The 23,939-nt window shown below is 38.8% G+C and overlaps 1 protein-coding gene across 3 annotated transcripts in view; it reads right to left on the bottom strand.

The window, feature by feature from the left end:
• Window positions 1-23,939, bottom strand: part of megf11.S (multiple EGF-like-domains 11 S homeolog) — a 219,190-nt gene that overhangs the window by 162,387 nt on the left and 32,864 nt on the right. For all 3 annotated transcript variants that reach the window (XM_041588193.1, XM_041588194.1, XM_018255246.2), the window contains exons 2-4: window positions 19,591-19,714; window positions 11,646-11,747; window positions 10,005-10,105 (exon numbers count right to left, since the gene is read on the bottom strand). In XM_041588193.1, coding sequence (XP_041444127.1) covers window positions 10,005-10,105; window positions 11,646-11,747; window positions 19,591-19,706 — 319 coding nt within the window. In that variant the 5' untranslated portion in view covers window positions 19,707-19,714. The remainder of the gene's footprint in view (window positions 1-10,004; window positions 10,106-11,645; window positions 11,748-19,590; window positions 19,715-23,939) is intronic.

Raw genomic sequence — 23,939 nt, 5'->3', positions numbered from 1 at the left:
ATATTATAAGTGGATGAAAAGACATAGTGATCATTGTATCCCACAGAGTTTATGCCTGTAATTTTTTAAGAATTATTGTACAGACATTAGAAGATGCCCAGTTTATTAAAGTGCAATACTACCGAGTCAAGTCCCAAGGGGTAGGGGGGGAGGAATTAATTCTGCATTCTGAAGCAGCTTATAACAACATCGAAGAGCAGCATGTTTACCATTAACCCCCCCAGCCTTTCCTATTTTTATCACAGTTGCCATGTTTTGCTCAGTAAGATGGAGTGAGAATAGTGTATTTGTGTGGGAACTGTGAGCGCTCTCTTCTCCACATGAACATAGACTCTAAAAGAAAGGAAAAAGCCTCACTCTCTTCCCCCATGAAACTCTGGATATCTGCCACTTCACAGAGCGCAGGGAGACTCAGCCTGTGGATGCATTATGTGGATCTATTGTAGAGAAACAAAATTTAGAGGCAGAATCTGCACAATAGCATACACTCCCCTCCAACAAAACAGCCTTATATACTGCAAATGAGCCACTTTCTGCCTCTGACAAGCGTTTGCAGGGAATACTTCACTTAATGGAGCTCAAGGGGGGGCTAACAAAGAACCTGCTGAGTCTCTTGATTGTGTTTTCAGAGCAGAGTGAATCTACCGGAGCTGATTCATACAAGATATTCACAAAGCAGGGTCTCTAATGTAAGCCTCGGAGCATGGCCCCTTTTGTTGGGAAATGAAAAGAAGGGCTGACATCTTCAGGGAATAGAATAATAAGTAAAAGGTCTCAAGCATTATCCCATCCTAAAAGTCATTTCATTACGGATACCTGGGTGTGGTAATAAAGAACAGCAATATCTGTTGTTGGACTTCAAGAAAACTGAAAGGAACAATGCCAGCAATTTCACTGGAAGGTCAGCAATCCAGTGTATAACACATCTGTCAGACAGCGAGTTTGACACTTATTTTTGGCCCAAGCACTGCAGTTTGATAAGAAGAAATTGTTAATGAATGTGTCAAGAAAAGGAGGAAAGACTAATTAGCTACCTTTTTTATTCTTATCCCCTTCCAAGTTGGAAAAGAAAGCAATACCCAATTTACAATCAGCTGCCACACAACCTTGATTTATTACAAGCAATACTCAATTGTCAAACACCTGCTATCTCTAAGATTGAATATTGACAAGTAGGCCTTAATGACAAAAGCAAAGGTACAAAATAGCTGACAAAAGTCAAGGTTAAAGCTCAGAAACTTTCATGTTACAAATCAGATCCTATAGACTAATATAGTAGGAAAATCAACTGGAAGCAAACGGAGACTAGATAAACAAAATGAAAAGTCCCTGGGAAAATGCCAATCTTATAAATTTCCCAGAAATCCTACAAGTGCGGAACTAGGGGTGAGTCAGACTCATGGTTGTATTGTCAGGTTACATTTTATCATAAAGCTTGGGGATATATAAAATACAGTGTGATTGTAGGCATCTTTCCAATATACAATTATTAGACATCGGTGGTTTTAAGGTTATTTGTAAATGTAGCTTCAATTTAAAAAAAAAACAAATAAAGAGAAATTAAAAAAAAAAATCTGTGCCTTTACACACCGCTAGTTCTGTCTCATGAAACAATGTGGCAGAAGTCAGCCCTTGCATGCTTCTTCATAGATCTGTAGATCAGCTGGCCACATTGTTTCGAGAGAAAGAACCCTCGGTGTGCAAAAGCACAAACAAATACTCTTGGTTGGAGTTACATTTGCAAATACTGTAACTTTACAGAAATTTTACATAACTGTAATAAGAAAAAGGTCAGAGCCACCACAGCAGAGAATAGTGAGTGAGACAGTTGCTTCAAGCAGTTACAGTATATTTGTTTAAACCACTGAAAATGTAAAATAAATGTATGTTGAGAAGAGGAAACCCCTTTAAGGATGAAGGAAAGCAATTTTCTACTTAGGGTTGCCAAAAGTTAGGCCCCCCTAAATTGATTCTATTTACTCACCTGTCACCTCGGGCCAGTGATCCTATCAGCAGAAAACTGCACCGGTCCAGGGATTCTTCCAGTGGGCACCACGGAATGATCGTCTTCCGGTTTCTTCTTTCTTCTCGCGGCTACACATGCTCAGTAGAGCAAAAAGCCGAACTTTAACTAAAAAGCCAGCTATTTTTTCTACTGGGTATGTGTCTGCCCCGGGAAATTTGAAGAAAGAAGAAGTAGGAAGAGGATCGCTCCATGGTGCTCGCTAGAATAACCCACGGACCGGTGCAGTTTGTTGATAGGATCACTGGTCCAGTAGATACAATCACTTGGGGGTGCCTAACTTTTGGGTTTTGACGTCATTACACCGAGTGGTGCGAAATTCAAATATTTAAAGAGTTTTGAGTTTTAAAGGGGGCTTTGAGGTCAAACTCATTGCCCATTTTTAGGTCTACTTCTAGTTTCCTGGGTGCGATTTCTGTGTGTTTGAATTCCGGTTTTGATCCCTGCCTGACTATTCTAAACTCTGGCAATATTGACCCTTGCCTGCCTAACACCTTTACTTCTCCTTTAAGAATTAATAAAAAAACCTGTTGAAAGAGAGAATGGATTTTGAAGCAAGTAGGGGAATTGTTTTTCACAGTCCAGTAATCATCAAATAGATGTTCCTCTTCCTTTTTCCAACTGCTGTAGACCAGTTAAAATAGCGACTTTGTGCTGAATAGCGACTTTGAGATTGACAATGGCCATGACTACACACAGAGACCCCATATCATAGCACTAACACTTTCAACCTTATGGAACAAAGCAAGGCAATAAGAGTAATTCAATTTATAACTCTTCTTCTGCCTAATGGCAGTTTCACTAGGGTTGCCCGTTGTTAGGTCTACTTTATAGTTTACTGGGTGCGATTTCTGTGTGATTGAATTCTGGTTTTGATCCCTGCCGGACTATCCTGAACTCTGCTAATCCTGACTCCTGCCTGACGATTCCACCGGTATAGACCCTTGCCTGTCTGACCTAGCTTGAACTCTGCCCACACCGACCCCAGCTTTTGTTTATTCCCTAAACTATACCTTCTGTCCAAAACCTAGATAATGACTGTGCCCCTTTGCCAGTCCAGAATTCTTGCTTGGCTCCTCTCTTATTAAGACCTGGCGGCATCCGATTAGCGGGGAACTCCTATCAAAGTGAAAGGAGGCTGCTACAGGCAGAAGCAGAGCCGATACCAGGGAGCCTAGCACTTGTTCTGGATTTAGGGAGCCAGTCATGGCAACTCTATTGAAGTCTATGGGAAAAACAGTGGAAGTGAATTGGGAGAAAAGATTTTGTCTTCAAATTGAATTTAGTCCATGAATTTTCAGGCCAGATTCAATTCAAAACTCATGGATGAGATTCAATTTTAGATGCAATTAATTTAAAAATACATCTTAAGGTTTAATGAAATTCTATTGAAGTCTATGGGGGAAAAAACTGGAATTGAATTTGAATCTCGTCCATGAGTTTCCATGTGAGAAACCATGAGATAACTTTTTCTCACTTAATTGAATCTTGCCCTCTTCTCTGCTTAAAGGGGTTGTTCACCTTTTCAGTTCAGTTGTTTCCAGATTCTTCCCCAGAAATAAAGACTTTTTTTCAATTACTTTCCATTATTTATTTTTTACGTTTTTTTTTCCAAAATCTAAGTTTAAAGTTTAATGTCCCTCAGGTGTTTGAGTCTGGCAGCTAAGTAATTCAGGTGTGGACTCTTAACTGTTACAATTTTACAACATTCAGTTGATACATTTCTCAGCATCTCTGGAGTATTAGCAACTATTGTATCAATTCTATCAACAGCTGCCTGTATTGAAACCAAGAGATTCTGCTCAGCAGGGACAAAGATAAGAAATGTATTAACTAAATGTATCAATTTAGAACAGTTTACAGGGTCGGCGACCCCCCTCCCAGAGCTACTTTAGAAGGTGAAAAATGACACCTTACACTTCAATATTAGAAAAAAAGTTGTTATTTCTGGTGATCTATCGGAAAACAACTAGTTGTTTGAAGGTGAACAACCCCTTTACGTTATTAAGAGGAGAAGAGCAATCAAACCAGGAATGAGGGGGGCCTGGAGTGGGAGGGAGGGAGGGAAAAACAATTAAAGACATAATAGCACAGGGGGCCCCAAAATCAGTGGACCCAGGGAAGATGCCCAATGTGCCCCTTTAATAAAGCAACCCTGAACAGTTATGAAATAGTGAATTGCTTTTCACTATCCTTCTTCTCAGCAAAGTGTCTCTTTCTGTTTTTTTGGGTTTCAGTTAGGTCAAATATAATATTGCTGTGTGTTTCCTTTGCCTAGACCTAGACAATGTAGAACTGACTTTCAAAATAAATGACTCCGACACAAAACTGCATGTAGAGAAATAGATTGTCGAGATGAGGATAGTAAACAGTGACTTGATTATGTTTAGAAGTGGTACAGAATTTTCATTTGATTATACCTATAACATGGAGCCTATATTAAATTTCCTTTTTCACAATGGTTCCCCTTTCACAATACTGTTACTCAAATACAATGGGAATGTTAAAGAAAGTAAGCATGATGCCTTCAGATTTAGATCAGACAAATATGTTTCCTGAAGGAAGAAAGTATTACTTTCTAAAATTACTCCTGAGTTTTCCATACTGCATCTCAAAAGCATATTGTTTTGTTCTAACAATTACCGTGGTCTGAAAAAAATCTTCCCCCCGCAGGACTTTGCTGTAATATAAATACGTGAAATAATGGACGCTTCAAAGCAAAGCCCACTTTCCCTGTTTCTCTTTTGTTTCATTACCTTGCCCTTCAGGGCAGACTTACAGGGCAGAAGTGGGAACATGTAAGTGAAATTGTAACTGATTTTGATACACCATTCAGGCTGTTTCTTGAATATCCTCAGAGGCAGATTACAAATGGGGATTAGATCCATTTTAACACTGCTTATTGCTTTGTTTCCTAGTGTGGCTATGCAGTGTCGTTAATTGAATTATATCCTCAGTTTAAAAAGATATGAAAAAATGAATGTTAAAATGTGGATATCACATGTAGTATTGATATCTATGTCACAATATGCATGCAATGAATAATGGTTGGCTGGGGTACATATCTGTCCCAGGGTAGTATCTACACTAAGCCAACCCTATAACTATCACAAATTATATCTGTATTACTGACATGATCTGATGTCATATCATACTAATGATTGATTGTAGTGATGGCGAATTTCTCCTGTTTCGAAAAATTTTCGGGCAAATCGTGAAATCAGAAAGTTTCACGAAAAATCTAGAATTTCGAACATTTTCATGAAAAAATCGTGAAATTCTGACATTTTCATGAAAAAATCATGAAAATCTGACATTTTTACAAAAAATCTTGGAAATCGGAAATTGACACCAAGTCAATGGGCGTCCGAATAGTGTTGACATGGGGCGATTTTGACACAAGCGACTTTTCGGACGTGCATCCGAAAAATTTTGACGCAGGCAAATTTTCGCTGGAGATTAGTGAATTCATTCGCCGGCGGCGAAACGCGTAAATTCCCCACAAATTCATGCCATCACTATTGGATTCTCCAGCTCTCAGCACTTCTGCTACAAGCAATGGTAAGGGCTAAATGCAATATATGTGGAGAAGGACAGGGATGTCACAGAAAGACGTTTAAACACATATTAAAGGGAAAGTAACACCAAAAAAGTGTTTTAAAGGAATGACAATACAAAGTACTGTTGCCCTGCACTGGTAAAACTGGTGTATTTGCTTCAGAAACACAACTATAGTTTCAGGGCCGCTCCTGCCATGAGGCAAGGGGAGACCCTTGCCTCGGGCGGCAGTGAGCGGCCAGTTACAAGGGGTGGCAAAAGGCCACCTTTTGTTACTTTAAGAGCTGGATTTCCGGGTTTTAACCTGGAAATTTGGCTCAGCTAGTGCAGAGAACGCAATTGCATTTGACCCGCTTCACCGTGGAGTGGGAGAGGAGGTGGGTGGCATCTGGGTAACTGCCTCAGGCGGCAGCAGCCCTGGGATCGCCGCTGTATAGTTTATATATAAACAAGCCGCTGTGTAGCCATTGGGGCAGCCATTCAAGCACAAGATACATAGTAGATAACAGATGATAAGTTCTGAAGAGTCATATTGTATACTACACTACATACTATACTATACTACAGAGCTTAAAGGAAAACTATACCCCCCAAACAATGTAGGTCTCTATAAAAAGATATTGCATAAACAGCTCATGTGTAAAACCTTGCTTCATGTAAATAAATCATTTTCATAATAATATACTTTTCTAGTAGTATGTGCCATTGGGTAATCCTAAATAGAAAATGGCCATTTCAAAAAAATAAGGGCCGCCCCTCCATCTTTTTATACACTATAAAACAGATACTGAACATGATTCACCAACCCTTTTCCCATAGTCGGGGATCTGGAAATGCATGTGTGAGTAAAGAGAATACAAAGAATGTCTTTTTATAATTCAGATTCAAGTGCAGTTGTGATTCAGTTGACCCAAATCAGTAAGTACATCAAATCAGATCATAATTGCACCCCTTAATTTCACGTGGGCCGTTTTGTTGGTTCATGCAGCGAAGTTTGATTTGATTGTTAAATATATTCTGTTATTATTGCAGTTTTCATTTAAATTAGATTCCTCAGAGTTGCTTTAAAGTTCAATGTTATTGCATTATATAGATCTGATTTTTAGAAGTGCGGTAAAATCTACATTATAAGCAGTACCTATTCCCTGCAGACAACACAGAATGGTAAAGGGCCAAAGACAAGATAAAAGCTTATGGGGTTATTTACTCCAAATGAAAAAATCAAGAAAAATTTGTGATTTTTTTAAATAAAATCTGAATTTTAAAAAAAATCACGAATTTTACAGAATTTATTGAACCTCAAGGATGAAAAAATCAGAATCTGAAAATCCGGCATCTCAGACCTGTCGAGATTGCATATAAGTCAATGGGAGAAGTCCTAATGATTTTTTGATGTGCAATGAGTTTGGTGAAATACCCTGAAGTTTTCAGAGTTTTCGGGTGAAAATTCCGAAAAAATCATATGGAAATATCCGAAAAAATTGTGAAAATCTGATTTTTTCCCACAAAGCAAATTTACAGGAAAATGTAATAATAAATAAGCATAAAAAACCCGAGCACATTTGATCGGAGTTTGTAGCAGAAAATATTGAGATAAATTCGGACTTTGATAAATAACTCCCTTAGTGTTAGGGCACAGGGATTTAAGGTTATGTAAATAACATACATGTATCAACAAGGCATCTGCCCTCAAAACTGCATTTCTGACAATCAGAATTCATACATCAGATTTATGGTCAAAACTGTAAAATTCAACTAGGGAGTTATCCAAATTCGATTCGAGTTTTTTCTAAAAATTTGAATTTGATATTCGTGATTTATCATACTCTGGCCCTTTCGAATTTGACTATTCGCCACCTAAAACCTGCCAAAATACTTTTTAAGTCAATGGGAGAGGTGCAGGGATCAATTTGGAGATGTTTGCAGCCTTCTTGATATTCTCGGAGTAAAAACTCAAGTCGAGTTTGATCGAATTCAAATCAAATTCAATGCGAATCTTCAGGTCGTTTAAATGCGTCCAAGTTTAAAAAAATTGTTTTTATTAATTAATTTAGACCAGTTCAATTTCTAATTTATGGTAGTTTATTGGAGTTTTAAAAATTCGAATTCGAAATTTGACCTTTGAGAAAAGTGCCTCCCCGTGTTGGCTGCAGTACATTTACAGCATTACAAACATTTTTGGAACATGGCACTGTACCTTAAAACTTTAGTGTAAATCACTTTGCTATATTTATTACCCCTATTTAAGAACCTACATTTTATATATATCACTGTCATGCAGCATGATATTCAATCAAATGAGAGATACAGAGTCATAGCGATAAAGTAAGAATTAGCATAATGCACAGGAATAATAATGGGTATGGCAGGTATGATTCAAAGTTACTGGAAAAGGGCAATATTCGTGCAAAAGGTTTAACACCTTGACACGGCAATGAAATACGATGACAGTAAAATAACACTGGGCTCTAGTACAACATGGATTGATCTGAGAAAGCCATGGACTTCTGTAAGTCACTGCTCTGAAAAAATAGGCCTGAGGTTGAACAGCCGGAGGCATATTCTTATCAGTTAGGAGTGAAAATGTTACTAGTCATGTTATTCTTTAAGTAGGGTAAATTTTACATTTTGTGATATTTTTCATAGTCATGTAGCAATATACAGTAAGCCAATATGATTCAACAGAAAATACCATCAGAGAAAAACAGCAGAACTGTTGTATAAAGGAGAAAAGATCCCAATACAAACATGTTAGTGCCACACTCGTTTGAATACTACCCTGACATGACACTTTTTCAGGAGAGTCAACACAAGGTCTTATAATCACCTTATACCTAATAAATTGGCAACTCCCAGTGTGTAAAACTTTTCTTGTCCTTTAAGGGTATAAAATAAAATGGAAGTATCATAGCTCTATTGAATTCCTTCTTCTAGAGCAGTGATCCCCAACCAGTAGCTCGTGAGCAACATGTTGCTTCCCAACCCCTTGGATGTTGCTCTCAGTGGCTTCAAAGCAGGTGCTTATTTTTGTATTCCAGGCTTGGAGGAAACTTTTGGTTGCATAAAAACCAGTTGTATTGCCAAATAGAGCCTCCTGTAGGCTGCCAGTCCACATAGGGGATACCAAATAGCCAATCACAGCCCTTCGTTGGTATCCTCGGGAACTATTTTCTTGCTTATGTTGCTCCCCAAACCTTCTTACATTTGAATGTGGCTCATGGGTGAAAAAGGTTGGGGATTTCTGTTCTAGAGCAGGTCCGGACTGAGAATTAAAATAGGCCCTGCCATTTCAGTTACACAGAGGCCCAATCAGCCCACACAAAGGCCCAAACAGGCTCCACCAGCTCACTAAATACTGACTTTCTATGGCATCATATAGCAGCCCCTCTGGCATTTGCCAGAACCCACAGATTGCCAGTCCGGGCCTGTTCTAGAGTCAGGGAAATGGAAGCAATTGACAATTAAGCCTTCACCTTAAAAGGGCTGTTGACCTTCCAAACACTTTTTTTCAGTTTAGTTGTTTTCAGATTGTTCACCAGAAACAAAGACTTTTTTCAATTGCTTTTCAAGTTTAAAGTTTACTGTTCGTGTCTCTTGTGTTTCAATCTGGCAGCTCAGTAATTCAGGAACATCTGAACTGTTACAATTTGCTATAATACGTTTCTTAGCAGTATCTTTGGAATATCAGCAACTATTGTATCAATTCTAACAGCTGCCTTTAATGAAACTCAGGGATTCTGCTCAGCAGGGACAAAGAAAACAAATGTATTAACTAAATGTATCAATTTAAAACAGCTAAAGAGTCGGCGACCCCCTCTCCCAGAGCTGCTTTAGAAAGTGAAAAATTAAACTTCAATATTAGAAAAACAGTCACAAATAGAAAATAGAAAGTAATTGAAAAAAAAGTCTGTTTCTGGTGAACATTCTGAAACCAACTGAACTGAAACGAATCGCCAGCGAGATGGCATACGAATCGTTTTGGATTTTCGAAGTCGCCCTAAGTTTCCTTCTGAGGCAGCTTCGGAAAACCTAGTGCTACGTATGCCATGCTGCCGGCAATTCACATTCACATTCCTGCCAGCGGGAAGGCATTTGGGGAGATTAGTAGCCCAAAGTAGAGAAGATTTCTCGCTGGGCGACTAATCTCCCCGTCTGCCACCACCCTTGCGTTAACTAGAACTTGTTTAATATTTTCATGCAATTAGTTCCTTTTTTTTACATCTGGACCAGAAGGTAGTTAATTAGTTGTCAAATCAATCCCTTTCATTGCTCACCAACAACTAGACCAGACAGCATTTTAAAATTCCAGGTCACAGAATGCAATAACCAATTAATAGTTTGTTATTTGGTTAACTTTCCCTTTTTAATTAAAAAATAATTATGAATAGGATTAACCAAGAGAAAAACAAAGATTGATACATACGGATACAGAAGTCACCACTCTCATAATATCCCGGACAACACTGTGATCTTCTCCTGTACATAGTTCTGACACCACGACGATACGCTGTCTTGTAACTTATCCTAGACAAAAAGGATAACAAGTTTCTGTAATACGGTGGGTAACAGGTGGCTCACCTATCACAATTCTCAAAGTTCACCCTTATTGGGATATTTCATAATTATAAAAAAAACTTGAGTAAAAATCCTCAAGTAAATATTAAGTTAAACTAAGGTATTTAACTGTTTTCCTTAGAAGCTCTGATCTGTGTGTTTGTACCCACAGGAGTAGACACAAGCACTAAACTGCATTGAGTGTTTTGTCTCTGCTTATCTGCATATCTGCTCCCATGGGCACAGTGAAATCAATTGACACTTGTTCTTCAATACAATGGAAAACAGGAGGCACCGTGTAGTTCACAATTATTAGTGCACAGTATGATTTCAAGGACTGTACAGCTCACAGCACAGCTCACGTTTAATAGAAACGATGCCCAGGGAGAAAATGCCAACCCTCTTTCTTCCATGTTGATATTACTGTGCCCTGACCTGAATGGCATTGGCCTGTTAGTGCACAGACAGGCAGATATCAGCTGAAATTAATACTTTTTTTTAGTTTCCGCACCATATCAACATTTTCTCTCAATGCCGGTGGAGAAAATGCCTTGTGTGACTGGCCAACTTCATTTGACAGCTTCTTTTCTTTAAATGCAATCTGTATATTTAAATATGCAAATTATGGTTCAGATTCAGTCGTGTGCTTGTAGGAATCTTTGGTGGAAGATTCTTCATCCAAAAAACATTTATTGGGTTCATTCCTTTTTGCTAGTAAAAAGAAATCTATTAATTAAAATCTATTAATAATTCGGTGCAGATCTACAGTACAGTATTAATACACAAAATAGTGTATCAGATGGACTCAACAGCGCAAACTGTACAGACAGACTATTGTGTACAGGGACTGGGCAGCTCAGATATAGTAGTATAGAGTATGACACAATGCTGAAACTGCAGAGCTCACACTTAGCATGGTATACTGCATGACTGAATAGACAACACTGCATAGCACAGAGCAAAGTATACAGCAGGGATTACACAGTCTATTGCATAGAGGGACACCATATCTACCATCTAATATTGATGGGCAAATAAATTTGTCAGGCTCAAATTTGCTGTGAATTTCAAAGTTTTGCCGCCGGCGAATAGATTTGCGAAACTGCGGTGAAAATTCACAGGTGAAAATTCCACTGTGTCAACAAAAATTTGCCCACGCATCAGAATAGTCCCGTGCATAAAAATTGATGCGCATCAAAATTATTCGGATGCCTATAGACTTTAATGCATTTGGACAAAATAGACGACCGTATAAAAATTGTCGCGGAAGTCAAATTTGACCTACTCAAAATAATTTTGCCGCCAGTTGACTTCACTGCGTTTCGTGATTTTTTTGCAGGAAATTCGCAAATTTTTTGGTTAAACAGGACAAATTCACCCATCACTACCATCTAATATAACTTCCATTGCAGATACATAATTGGCTACATCGCCCACTCTGGATAGCAATGGCAGCGCAGAATAATTGTTGCTCATTTGCTGGATATTTTACTAGAGATGCCGGTTATACCTGTGCCTTGTACATTTGAACCAGTTTAGGATGTCTGTGCAGCGGGTATAATAAATCTGATCGAAGGGGTGAGCATAGGATTCCTGGACAGTCACTGCATAGCTAAAAGAAAAGAAGAATAGAACATGTTAAACACAGACTTAAAATTAGCTTTTTGTAGTTAGTCAAAAATAAAATGTTAGCCACATTTCTATGTAGTTCAATATCAAGCAGACGTGTCATTAAAGCCATACAATACAACTGCTGCTGCCTCGGGCGACGGAGGGGCCAGGATCACCCCTGTTTGCACAGTGCTAAACAAACAGGAAGATGCTGTGTCAGCACATTTTGCAGTTTGATACTATAGCCATAGCATCATACGTGCTGACTAAGCATAGATCTGTACAGTTGTGGCTTTGTTGCTTATTAAAGAGACAGACAAAATAGTTATTAAAACACTGAGGGGGTTATTTATCATAGTCCGAATTTATTTCAATATTTTCTGCTACAAAATCCGATTAGGGATGGGCGAATTTTTTCGCTTTGTTTCGCTGCAAAAAGGACGCCCATAGACTTGTATGGCGTCATGCGTCAAAAAAAAAAGCCGTGCGTCAAAAAAAAACCTTGGCGCGTTGGCAAATTTTTGTTGAAACGAAACGGGTCAAATTCGCCCATCCCTAACTCCGATCAAACCCGCTTGGGTTTTTTAAACTTATCTATTATTACATTTTCCCGAAAATTTGCTTTGCGGGAAGAAAACAGATTTTCACGTTTTTTGCAGATTTTTATCCGATTTTCAAAATCTTTTTGGATTTTTCACCGAAAACATCGGGGTATTGCAATAAACCCAGCACACATAAAAAAGTTATTGGGACTTCCCCCATTGACTTATATGCAACATCCACAGGTCTGAGATGCCAGATTTTGTGATTCGGACTTTTCCATCCTCGAGGTTTAATAAATTCAGAAAAATTCGTGATTTTTTAAAAGTCCGATTTTATTTAAAAAAATCACAAATTTGTGATTTTTGCATTCGGAGTTTAGTAAAAAAAAACAAACCTAAATTTTAGTAGATTAGTGTTAAACTTTTTACTAGACAACACTCTGTGGGGCAAATTTACTAAAGGGCAAATTGAAAAACGCGGGTGAATATTCGCCAGCATGACGTCATTTCAGTACTTCGCCGATTTACTAACGGTCGCTGGCGTAACTTCAGTAGTGAAGGAGATAGACTGTAGCGGTACTTCGTCCCTAACGCCTGGCGAATTCGCGCTCTGGTGAATGGACGTAACTACGCAAATTCACTAAGATGCGGATTTTACTGAACGGTACCTCTTGCGCCAGACTTGCCTTCACAACCTCAGACCAGACGAAGTGCAATAGAGTAGATAGGACTTCCTCAAAAAATAGTTGAAAATTTTTCTAATTCCCAAAAAACGCTAGTGTCTTCTCTTTTTTCAGGGTGATAGGCTGAAAAATAGGGTAATTTTTTTTGGGGTAACCGGCTTCCCCCCCTACATTTCCTAACATATGGCACATAAACTATACACTGGGCTCATGTGTAGGGCAATATAACAACTTTATTTTATTTAGGTTTCCCAGGCTTGTGTAATGTAATGTATTTGCTGCACCATATACGTCCATTGAACTTTAACTTCCCGCCCTTTGCAAATAAGAAAACTTCGCCAGCGTTCGGCGCCCTGGACGCAACTTCGGATTTTTCGAATTTTCACAGGTTAGTGAATTTGCCCCATAGTGGTCCAATGATCAATTCTTTTTAATCAAAGAAAAAATAATTAAAATCCCAAAATAGATACCACTGAGTGTAAAAAAAGGTTACTGCCACCCAAAAAGAGGGTACAGTGATATGAGATTATGTCCCCATCAGATCTGCCAGAGTGTTCTGACCACAATGGAATTACATTAGAACAATGTTACTATGGCAGAATTGCTCCACTTCATTAATACAGAGATAAAACAGGTAGAGCAATGTTACTGTGCGCATCACTGCTGCACTTCTATTTTTATCTGTGTCAATAAATATAAACAAGAATCTTTACCTTCTTTAAATCTCTCTGATCAATAACTCCCAGCACCAGCAGATGGACTGTGTTACAAGTGGAAAAAGAGCCTGGCATTGGTCACCCTATAGCAGGCAATGGGCCAGATTCAATTCAGTTAGAAAAAAAGTTTATCATGTGAAAACTCATGGATGAGATTCAATTTTAGATGCAAGTCGATTAAACAAAACATCTCACGGTTTCTCATGTGAAAATTCTATTGAAGACTATGGGAAAAAATGCTGGAACTGGATTTGGAGAAAAGTTTTTCCTCCTTGAATTGAATCTTGTCCATGAGTTTACATGTGATAAACCATGACCTTTTTTCTCACTGAATTGAATCTGCCCAGTAATTTAAATGAAATTCAAACATAATTTAAACAAAGTTATGAAATCAAAAAACTAAGCCACTTGAGAAATAGTGCAACATTTGATTAGGCCATGTAAGCAGGGGCAGACTGAGCCAATGGGACACTGGGAAAAAACCTGTGGCCCCCGGCCCAGGTCCGCACCCTTAGCATCTTTTTCCTGCATCGACCAGCCCAAGACACTCGCATGGTTACACACACTCGCATAAGCACGGCGCTGGGCGGCGCATGCATCGGAGACCTGCGGAGGAGGGAGGGCCTGCAACAGCAGTCCTGGTGGGCTCATGGCCCCCCAGTCCGACCCTACATGTAAGAATTAAAAAGCATAGTGGTAGCACCAGGGTAGGGTAGTGTGTTCAGCAAAATAGTTCTTGCTAAACTATTTATTTTTTATTTTTTCATTTTATTGCTATTTTGCTCTCTATTCACTGTGAGCAAGAGTACAACAAAAGTGTTCAGCAGACCATTGCTCTAAAAGGAAACAGAAAAGGCCATACTGTAATGAGTAAATAAATGGGAAGTGCCTTAAATCATGGGTCAGTTTAAATTTCAGCTTACTCAGTCTGATCTGTGATCCTTAAGGGGGAACTATTGCCAAAATGAAAATGAAATATTAGCTTCAGAGGAAGCTTATTTTAAATTTTCATTAGCTTCAGAGGAAGCGTATATTAAATTTTCATTTTCGCAATAGTTCCCCTTTAAATAGGGTCATAGCGAACATAATATATACAGTACCTCTGAGCTAGCCCAGTGGTTTATATAATAATTAATCTCCCAGTTTACAACAATGTAGATGCTGTCAATAGTGTTCCTATTTATGCAGTATAGTCCATGCTGTTTTATGTCCTTTTTACTTTTCCCTTATATTGCCGCTACTACTTATTCAAAAGCTTGCTGCGGGTACAATATCCACATTATCCTCCAAAGCTCCCACGTGACATTCTCTGACTCCTGTTTCAGTAAAATATTTGATCTTATTTGGGCATCAAGGAGAACCAGATGACATTCAAAAAAACAGAGTTATTTTATATCTCATGATAGCTAAAAGCTGACTCTCTCCTCCAGATAAACCCTGACCCTATTCTACGTGAGATATTACAAGCTAAGTGAGAAAGTCTCCCTGGTCAGTGGAACCAATCAATTCTGGTATTTCATTTTTTGTTTCTCCTCGATTGGGTGCCTGCCACTCTGTCTCAGCTCTCTCAAAATCAATACCTTCCATTTGTGATTGGAATAAAAGTTAAAAAAAAACACAACAAGCGCTCTGCTTCCCCCTCCCTTTCCACACTTGCCATTCCCCCACCTCAGCACGGATTCAAATTCAACGGCAATCTAGAGTACACCAGCAAAGAAGGTTATCTGATTCTTCTCTGATAAACAGCTGATTCGATTTGAAGGTTAAAGAAAAACAAATAAGCATTCGGGCAATGTCACAACAGGCATTTTGATCTCTGAAGAAAACCTCAAGCAACTGCATCCCACGCTGCCTAAGGCACATTGGAGAGAGGAAACCAAGAGACTCAATCATTATTTAAAGCAAAGCAGTGTTATAAAATGTACCAAGCTAAATCAATTTACCATATCAAGTTATGCAGCTGCTACTTTGTTAGTGGCATGAATGTGAGTACTGCTGCCTTTCAGCACTAGGGTCCTAGATTTGAATCCAACCAAGGAACTATCTGCGAGAAGTTTTTAATCCTAGTACTTTCCAAAAACAAACTATGAAGGTAACTGGTTGCTCATCTGAACACACTGACCATAATATGAATGACTGTACTTAGGCACTTCAGACTGTAAACTCCATTGATAATGTATAATCTCTGTAAAAGGGTGTCAGCTCTATAAAGATTAAGAATAATAATCATGTACGGCAATGAAGCTGCGTTATGAAGCATCTGGCAGAAAGACTTTTCTTCCTTTCTATGGGGCAGATTTACTAACTGGCGAAAAGTCAGCAGCGACCAATTCACACCCATCGCTACACTACAGCAGGCGAAAATTTGCTCAGACAACACTATTGTCTATAGTTTTGTTGTGGGCGCTGGCGACATTTCTGCCTAGCGCAAACTCACTAGAAGTCTTGCGCTCAGGGTAATTTGCATACGACGGGAAATTTAAAGTTGAATGGATGTCTTTATGTTATATGTTGCAGCAAATACATTAGATTTCAACTGTTAATTACACATGTCCAGGGAACCTTAATAAAAAATGTAAATTTCGAGCTGTACCTCGACTAGGGAATAGTCCAAATTTCGATTTGAATCTGAAAAAAATTTAAAAATTTGAATATCGAAAATTATCATGTACTGTCTCTTTAAAAATTAGATGTCGACCTTTCACCATCTAAAACCTGCCGAATTGCTGTTTTAGCCTATGGGGGACCTCCTAGAACCTTTTGGAGTCAATTGGTGGACTTTGAAAAAGTTTTCTTTGGGAAAAAATTGATTGTATGCGCTACTCCTTCAATTCGTACAATTTGAACTCGGCCAAATACGGACCTATTGGATCGAGAACGGACCTATTCTACCAAAAAAAACTTTGACTTCATTTCGGTTGGTCATTTTGAATTCGAATTTCGACGTTTTTTCAAATCGAAATTCGACCCTTGATAAATATGCCCCTTAATGTTCCATACGTTAGAAAATGTAGTCTATCACTCTGAAAAAAGGAAAAGACGCCAGCGTTTCTTGAACTTTGATGCATTTTCCACTTACAGAATATGATGTAAGTAACAGAAAATTGAGGAAGATCTTTGCACTCCAGTGCACTTCGTCTGGTATGAATTGGCGAAGGCAAGTCTGGCGAAAGAGGTAACGTTCAGTAAAATCCACATTTTAGTGAATTTGCAGAATAATGTCCATTAGCCAGAGCGATTTGACGCCTGGCAATAGAGTGCAAATGAGCGCTAGCAAATTGGCACCTGCACCTGCTAGTGAATTGGCGATTTCCCTGCAGATGGCAACACTGCCGAAAAGTCACTAGCGTTAGCCACTTCGCCCTTTAGTGAAACTGCCTCAATATTTTGCTATTGTACTATACTATTGCAATTGCCAAACTGACACATAACTTGCATTGTGCTCTGCATGCTTTGAAAGGATTTGCTCATGCATGAGAGTAAAATATAAATCTGGAATAGCGAAATTACATTTTGACAAGGCCAAATTAAAGAAATTGTACCTAGACTGCCTGATCTATAATGTGTGGTTAAAAGCACAGATTGATAATGTTGATATGTTCTGTAACTCTACAACTGAGGACATTTGCTGCCTGAAGTTGTTTTTTAACTGCGCCGGTGCATGCTCTTTCTGGCATGTGTGAATGCACCACCCAGCCTACTCTGATAAAACATTTGCAAAGTAAAGACGCAAGGGGACCCTAGAATTGCCAGGGGTTACTTGCTGGCTTGTACCATTTGAATTGGACTCTACTGTTATTATTATTGCCACATACCATAAAATGACACCTTTTGCACACAAATGCATTACATTAAATTGTGTGCATTTTACCAAACAATGGCAAATTTGCATCCACATTACTGTATGTGTTTTTGCCTTTGCCTAAGGCATGCATGCCGCCAATTTTCATGCTATTTTCCCATAATTTGCCTCCTTTTCTCACTCTGACCACAAAGTGCAAACTACAAGCTTGAGGCTTTTTATAGATGGCAATTGAAGTGTAGTATAAAATGTTATTGTTGTTAAGAATAATCTTTTAAATTTAATTTGAGATAACAAATCATTTAATTTCAATTTAGACAATAAAAAGCCTTTTTGGAATCAAGGTTTAAATGGGTCATTGTGATATTCTCAAGGTTAATAGCATCTATTGAGTCAATTGTTGTACAGGTATTATTCCTATTCTTCCTAGCATAAATAAATCCTTCCTGGTTGATATCTATAGAAGGCTAGCCAATCTACTGGCAAGGATCTTGCTAAGTAATTTAAGATTTGACTTTATGAAGCAATGGTCCTATAGCTACTATATTGATTTGGGTCATTTCCCCCTCAAGAATTAGTGCAACAAAGAGGCTTACTTGGTAAAGGCTGGTCTGCAAAGAATAAATAACATTTTATTTACATGGGGTTTCAAAATATGCACAATTTTTTTAAAGTATGTATTTATATATTATTATGCATACATATATATATATATATGTATATATATATATATATACAGTATATATATATATATATATATAGTATAAATGGTTGTACATATGTGTGTGGCTTACTGGCTTATCGTATTCCTTACATTTAACATTCCTAGGGGGTTATTGATTTAAGTCCGAATGCAAAAAACTCGAAAAATTTGAGTTTTATTTTACTATAAAATTAGAATTTTTATTGGGAAAAAAACTATTATCAAATATTTTAGGATTTATTAAAGCCCAATGCTGCAAAAAGACTGAATCCGAAAAAAAAGCCAGAAAAAAATCAAGCAATTCAGAAAAAAAATCGGTAATCGTACAATTCGGATTTTCGCTCTAATTTATCGTGTTTTTCCCTGATCCGATTAAATTGTTAAGATTAAGATTACAGAAGATAAGAAGATGGCACCCGTGAACTCTGATGCCCTGAATCTGCAATGAGGGGTAAGTAAAGGGTTAGAGGCATTTACCCAGGGTAACACCTAGGCTGGGGGGGACCAGGGAGGGGGGGGGGTCTTTAGGGTAGGGGGTAGGGGATTTTAATACAAACTATTTGGTTCTCCTTTAAGATGATAGTCTCAGTTCTCCCAAGAGACCTGCTTATATTAAATAGTTACAATTGTTTCTTTGCTTATCTTAAATTGTTACAAGAGTATCCAAGTGCAGCTGCTGGCTGTTCTGGGCTCTCTGCCAAAAAGCCTCTTATTTTGAAACTTTGTATCTTTTTCTCGAGTCAGTGCAGAACATGGGGCAGTTGGGAGGTATGGCTACTTTAAGAAGTTATTGCTAAGGCTAATATTTGATTGAATTCCCACAATAGTTACTGTAAGGCCTTACCTATCATGGATTGGGCTAACTTAGTCCCATTAACCATATAAGTAGTGATGCAAGTATATAACCTTACATCAACACTGAATCTTATATGACACCCAGTTTGCCAGTCTGTCCAGATTCTTCTACAAGGATGATAGATCCTGTGGATGAATTTAAATGTCCTCCACTGTTTTGTGTCATTACATTAATTACAATGCATTGTACAAAATCATTAATGAACAAACGAAATGAAAGTGGAACCAAAGCAGAACCTATCCCTATCCCTACTCCCATCCACTTTCTGCATCTCTTTACTGACAGGCACAGCATCTGCCTTTGTACAAACACAGAGGGGCTCATTTATAAACTTTGCACGGGGCAGAATAATTCGCACAGTGAATATATTTGCCCTGGGAAAGATTGTATGTATAAAGCTGAATACGAGTGGTGTATTAAATGTGCAAACAGAATTGTGATTTTTTTTCACACTGCCAATGTCTATAACAGTTGTTTAAATATGCTTAAAATCCAACTTTCATATTAAATATATATGAGGGATTCCTCTCCAAACCTGTTACCTTTCCCAGTGGCTGCAGACATTGGGATCTTCTGGATTTAACAGGACAGCAGTCCCCAACACAAGGCACAGAACAAATACCGTGACAGTCCATCGCAAAGCTGCATATAGCTTCATTCTGACACCTAGGAGATAATAATTCAATATAATGAGACAATAGCAAATTATCTTTAACAAAAAAACAAGTGGAGATCTGAAATAAAAAAAACAGACATTTCAGAAAACAACATGAGGGCACACAAGATAACTGCTGAAGAGGTGATTAGAAAATATAGCAAGCGAAGTAAGGAGGTAAAAAATACATATTCACAAAAAATATTTAAAATAAAATATGGAGGCACTGAAATATAGTTCGGGTATGGGAAAGGAATGTATATGTCAACAGGGGTCTACAGAGAGTATTATTCTACAACTGGCTCCCTGTTTTATTTCATGGAAACTGCTATAATGTTTAAAAGGGTTTCCCAGGTTCTGAGAATGGAGTGTATATCATATAATCATGGTTATGTACCAAGCAGTACTAAAGCAAAGTACAAAATATCTTCACTCTCTAGTAGACCATTGTGGTCAAGGAACCAAATAGGTAGACTGTGACTGGTATTAGACAGAAGTCCAGGAGAAGCAAAGCGATGATCTACCATAAGACCAGAGGTCACCTACAAGGGGATAGTATCATCACTCATCTAATTATAGATAGTGATGGGTGAATTAATTTGGCAGGCACGAATTTGTGGCGAATTTCCACTTTCCAGGGAATGAATTAGTAAAACTGCGGTGAAAAATCTGACGCAGCAAAAAATTGACTCTAATGCATTTGGATACAACAGTGGCGTGTATAAAAATTGTCGTTTGCGTCAAAAATGCCGTGCCTCAAAATTATTTTGACGCAAATTGACTTCAATGTGTTTCTGTTGCCGTTTCGCAAATTTTTCAGTAAATTCTCACATTTTGTCAGCAAATCTAAACGCCCATCACTAATTATACTGTAGATGTTGTGCATCTCTTTAAATGCTCTGCAAATATGAATGTACAGTGAAGGTATAAAGTCACCTCCTGTGTAAGATCTGAGTGCATTCAATGGGTGCACAAACATTTTGGGGCTATTTGCCCTTGTGTTTTAGTTGTACATCTCACCTTAGTGAGGAAATATGAAAAGTAATGTTGAACACTCAGTTGGACTCATATTAAATGTTTTATAATTTGCAAAGAGTGAAAAAATACAGAAACTGGTGTTTTTTTTGGCCAATGTGTCCAGGAACTGTATCACTTCCATTCCTCATATTTCTGTGGTGTAAGTAAAACATACTAATGTACGGAAGCCATGGAAGCCTTGTGTCTTGTAGTTTGTACCTAGCTCACAGTTCATCAAAGTAAGCTGAACTGGCATGCTGGTACTAGGCGTAGTGGGCAGGCACAAGTACAGCATATAAGTACATGAAAAATTGCACACGATTTTGAGCTTTGCACTAGGAGCATTAGAAAAACAGTGAACTGGGAAAGAAAAAAACATGTTCTACAAGATCTTTTTAGGGAATGTCTACAAAGGCAATGTAATAATCCAGGGTAAAAAGTCCAGTCTACAAAGTCATGATTTGAGGAAGAGGTTCCAGATGACACAATAAGATTATTTATGGGATCCTGAGTGCATGCATGTGGAGTTGTATACTGAGTATTATTGGATCACTGCTGGCTGAATGACAAACAGATCTATGCATCAACCCTTTTACCTGCTGGAGAAGTAAAGAGATTGTGGCAGCAAGCCGCGTGGACATGAATTTACCATAGCACAAAAATCAATTGCTGTTACTCTAAAAGGTTGCAGTTACTGGCAAATGCTAGCAAGCCATTTTATTAGAAGCTAGGTCCACCTCCTCTTCAGTTACATTAATCCAATGCAAAGATATTACAATGTGTACGAAATAATATATCATGGGTGAGAATAACATCTGACTGTTCCAGAAGGGAATATTTACTAGCCATTTTTGCCTTTGGGAAATCCCAAGACTGAACTCAATCATTCCAAGGCAACATCTACACACAGAGCTTCAAAAATCTAAATAAAAAAAGCTCATAAACAATAGGAATTGCAAGTGATTTCTAGGCATTCAAAATGTGTGAAGCTCAATTTTACTACTTTTCTGTCACGGTCGGCACCCTAAATTCAGAACCAATGCTAAGCACCCTGTTCTCGGCTCTTGCTTCTGCCTTTAACAGCTGCCTTTCACCTCGGGAGGATCCATCGGCTAATCGGAAGCCGCCACGTCTTATTAAGAGAGGTGCCAAGCGAAAGGTTCTGAACGAGCAAAGGGGCACGACGGTAATGCAAAGTCTTTGGGCAGACGCAGCGCCGGATTCGCTGGGCGGGCGCCCCTAGGCTGTGCACGCGCCCCTAGGCTGTGCACTCCGCACGGTCCTAGCGCCCGCCCGCACTACCACGTGCCGGCGCAAAAGCGCCAGCGTGCGAGCGCCGGAGCACTGGGGAGCACAGGCTCCCCACAGAGCGGCTGGGCGGCATGCCGCCCCCAAAAATGTGCCGCCCTAGGCCCGGGCCTATGTGGCCTAGCCACAAATCCAGGCCTGGGCAGATGGTCACAGTACAAGGCATAGACAGAAAGCGTAGACAGATCAGGCCGGGTCGGGGCAGGCAGAGTACAAACAGAGTCAGGCAGGCAAGGGTCAAACCAGGAGATCAATCAGAAGGGATACGGAGTAAGCAGAATCGGTTACCAGGCAGGGGTCAGGCTACAGAAGTCAGAATCATCAAAAACCAGGCAGGGATCACAACAGGTATCAGAATCAGACTAGAACGAAGGCACCAGGAATTCTCTAGGAATGAACCTATAACAATGGCAATGCAAAAACGCAAAATGTCTCTTTAAATATTTTAAATTCCGCGCCATTGCGCGCTGGCGTATTGATCAATATCAATAAGCCAGCGAGCATGCGCCTATAAATAGAAGGAATGCGCGCCACACGCGTCCTAAGAAGCCGCCATTAGAGAGGAAGAGGAGCGGCGTGGCAGGCGTCCCCGCCGCACCACTAGTCCACCAAGGAGGTGAGTTGTCACATTTTCTCTCCAGATGTTATCACATCAACAGAAGCTGACAGCTTGAATTATTCCTTTAATATCAGTTTCAGAAAGGACTATGCAGGAGAGAAAAAAAAAGCATTTTCAAAAATATTGTTGTGAGTAGTACAATATGCCATGGCAAGAGTAACTTATCATTCCAATTGTGGTGACTTCAAGATAGAGTGCCATTAAATCATAACTTAATAGAACACAAAGAAAGGTGTTAACAAACCTACCAAGTACAGATGCTAAAACCTTCTTAGCACCATCGTTCTTTCCTTGCAATCATTTACCCAGCATGCTTTCCCTGCATTGGACCACACTAGGATATCACTATTTCTTTTTAAACGGTGGTACAATTATTTGCTTTATAAAAAGAAAAAAAAGAAAATAACTGTACTGTAAATCTTTAGAAACACCAGTCTTGACTGGTTAACAATTCTCAAGCAGAAAATAAGGTTGGCCTGTAATATAAGCTGATACTACAGGGCTAATTAATACATTCTGATGTTAATTGCACTAGTTTCTGTGCTGCTCTTCTATTGTACAGCTCTGCAAAATATGTTGGCCCTAATGATTAGCGACTCTATTCTGTTTTGCTTCATCGAAAAATTCACAAAACTGTTGAGAATTAGCGTAACGACTAAAAATTTACGAAACGCATTGAAGCCAATAGGCTACAACATTTTTTATGTGCGACAATTTTTTATGCAAGCAACTTTTGTCTCGCCGACTTTTTTGTATCTGTGACTTTTAGTCCAAATGCATCAAAGTCAATGGGCGTTTTACTCAAGTTTTTTCTTGCTCCAAATGCATTAAAGTCAATGGTCGCTTTTTCTCGACAACAATAATTTCTCTGCGCCAATTTTGTCATGCCGATTTTTTCACCTTGCTGACTTTTTTGCGAAAAAAAATTAGCAAATGGTGTAATTTTCACAGACACTTTATAAATGCCTGTTAATATAACAGTAGTCAACTAAAGCACTCTTCACGTGCAGTGTCCCAAAACCCACACCAGGATTGCTAACCATCAATTTAATAGAATCAGCATGGCCTTACAGTGTTCTGCACATCCAATCCATTCTGTCAATGCTGTACTTACTGTTTGTGATTTGATCGCTAACCGGACTAATGGCATGGCAGGGGGACTGAGCTATGTAAGAAAGGGCCCATGTCATGTGAACTCACAACTCAGCACAAGTAAGCATTGACAAAAGACTAGGCTCACATTTTGGCCACTTATTTTAATTATTATACAGATTTTAAGCTGCACTCCTAGT

Source organism: Xenopus laevis, chromosome 3S, assembly GCF_017654675.1.
Source record: "Xenopus laevis strain J_2021 chromosome 3S, Xenopus_laevis_v10.1, whole genome shotgun sequence".
Lineage (NCBI taxonomy): Eukaryota > Metazoa > Chordata > Amphibia > Anura > Pipidae > Xenopus > Xenopus laevis.
This window is presented reverse-complemented; position numbering and strand designations above follow the sequence as displayed.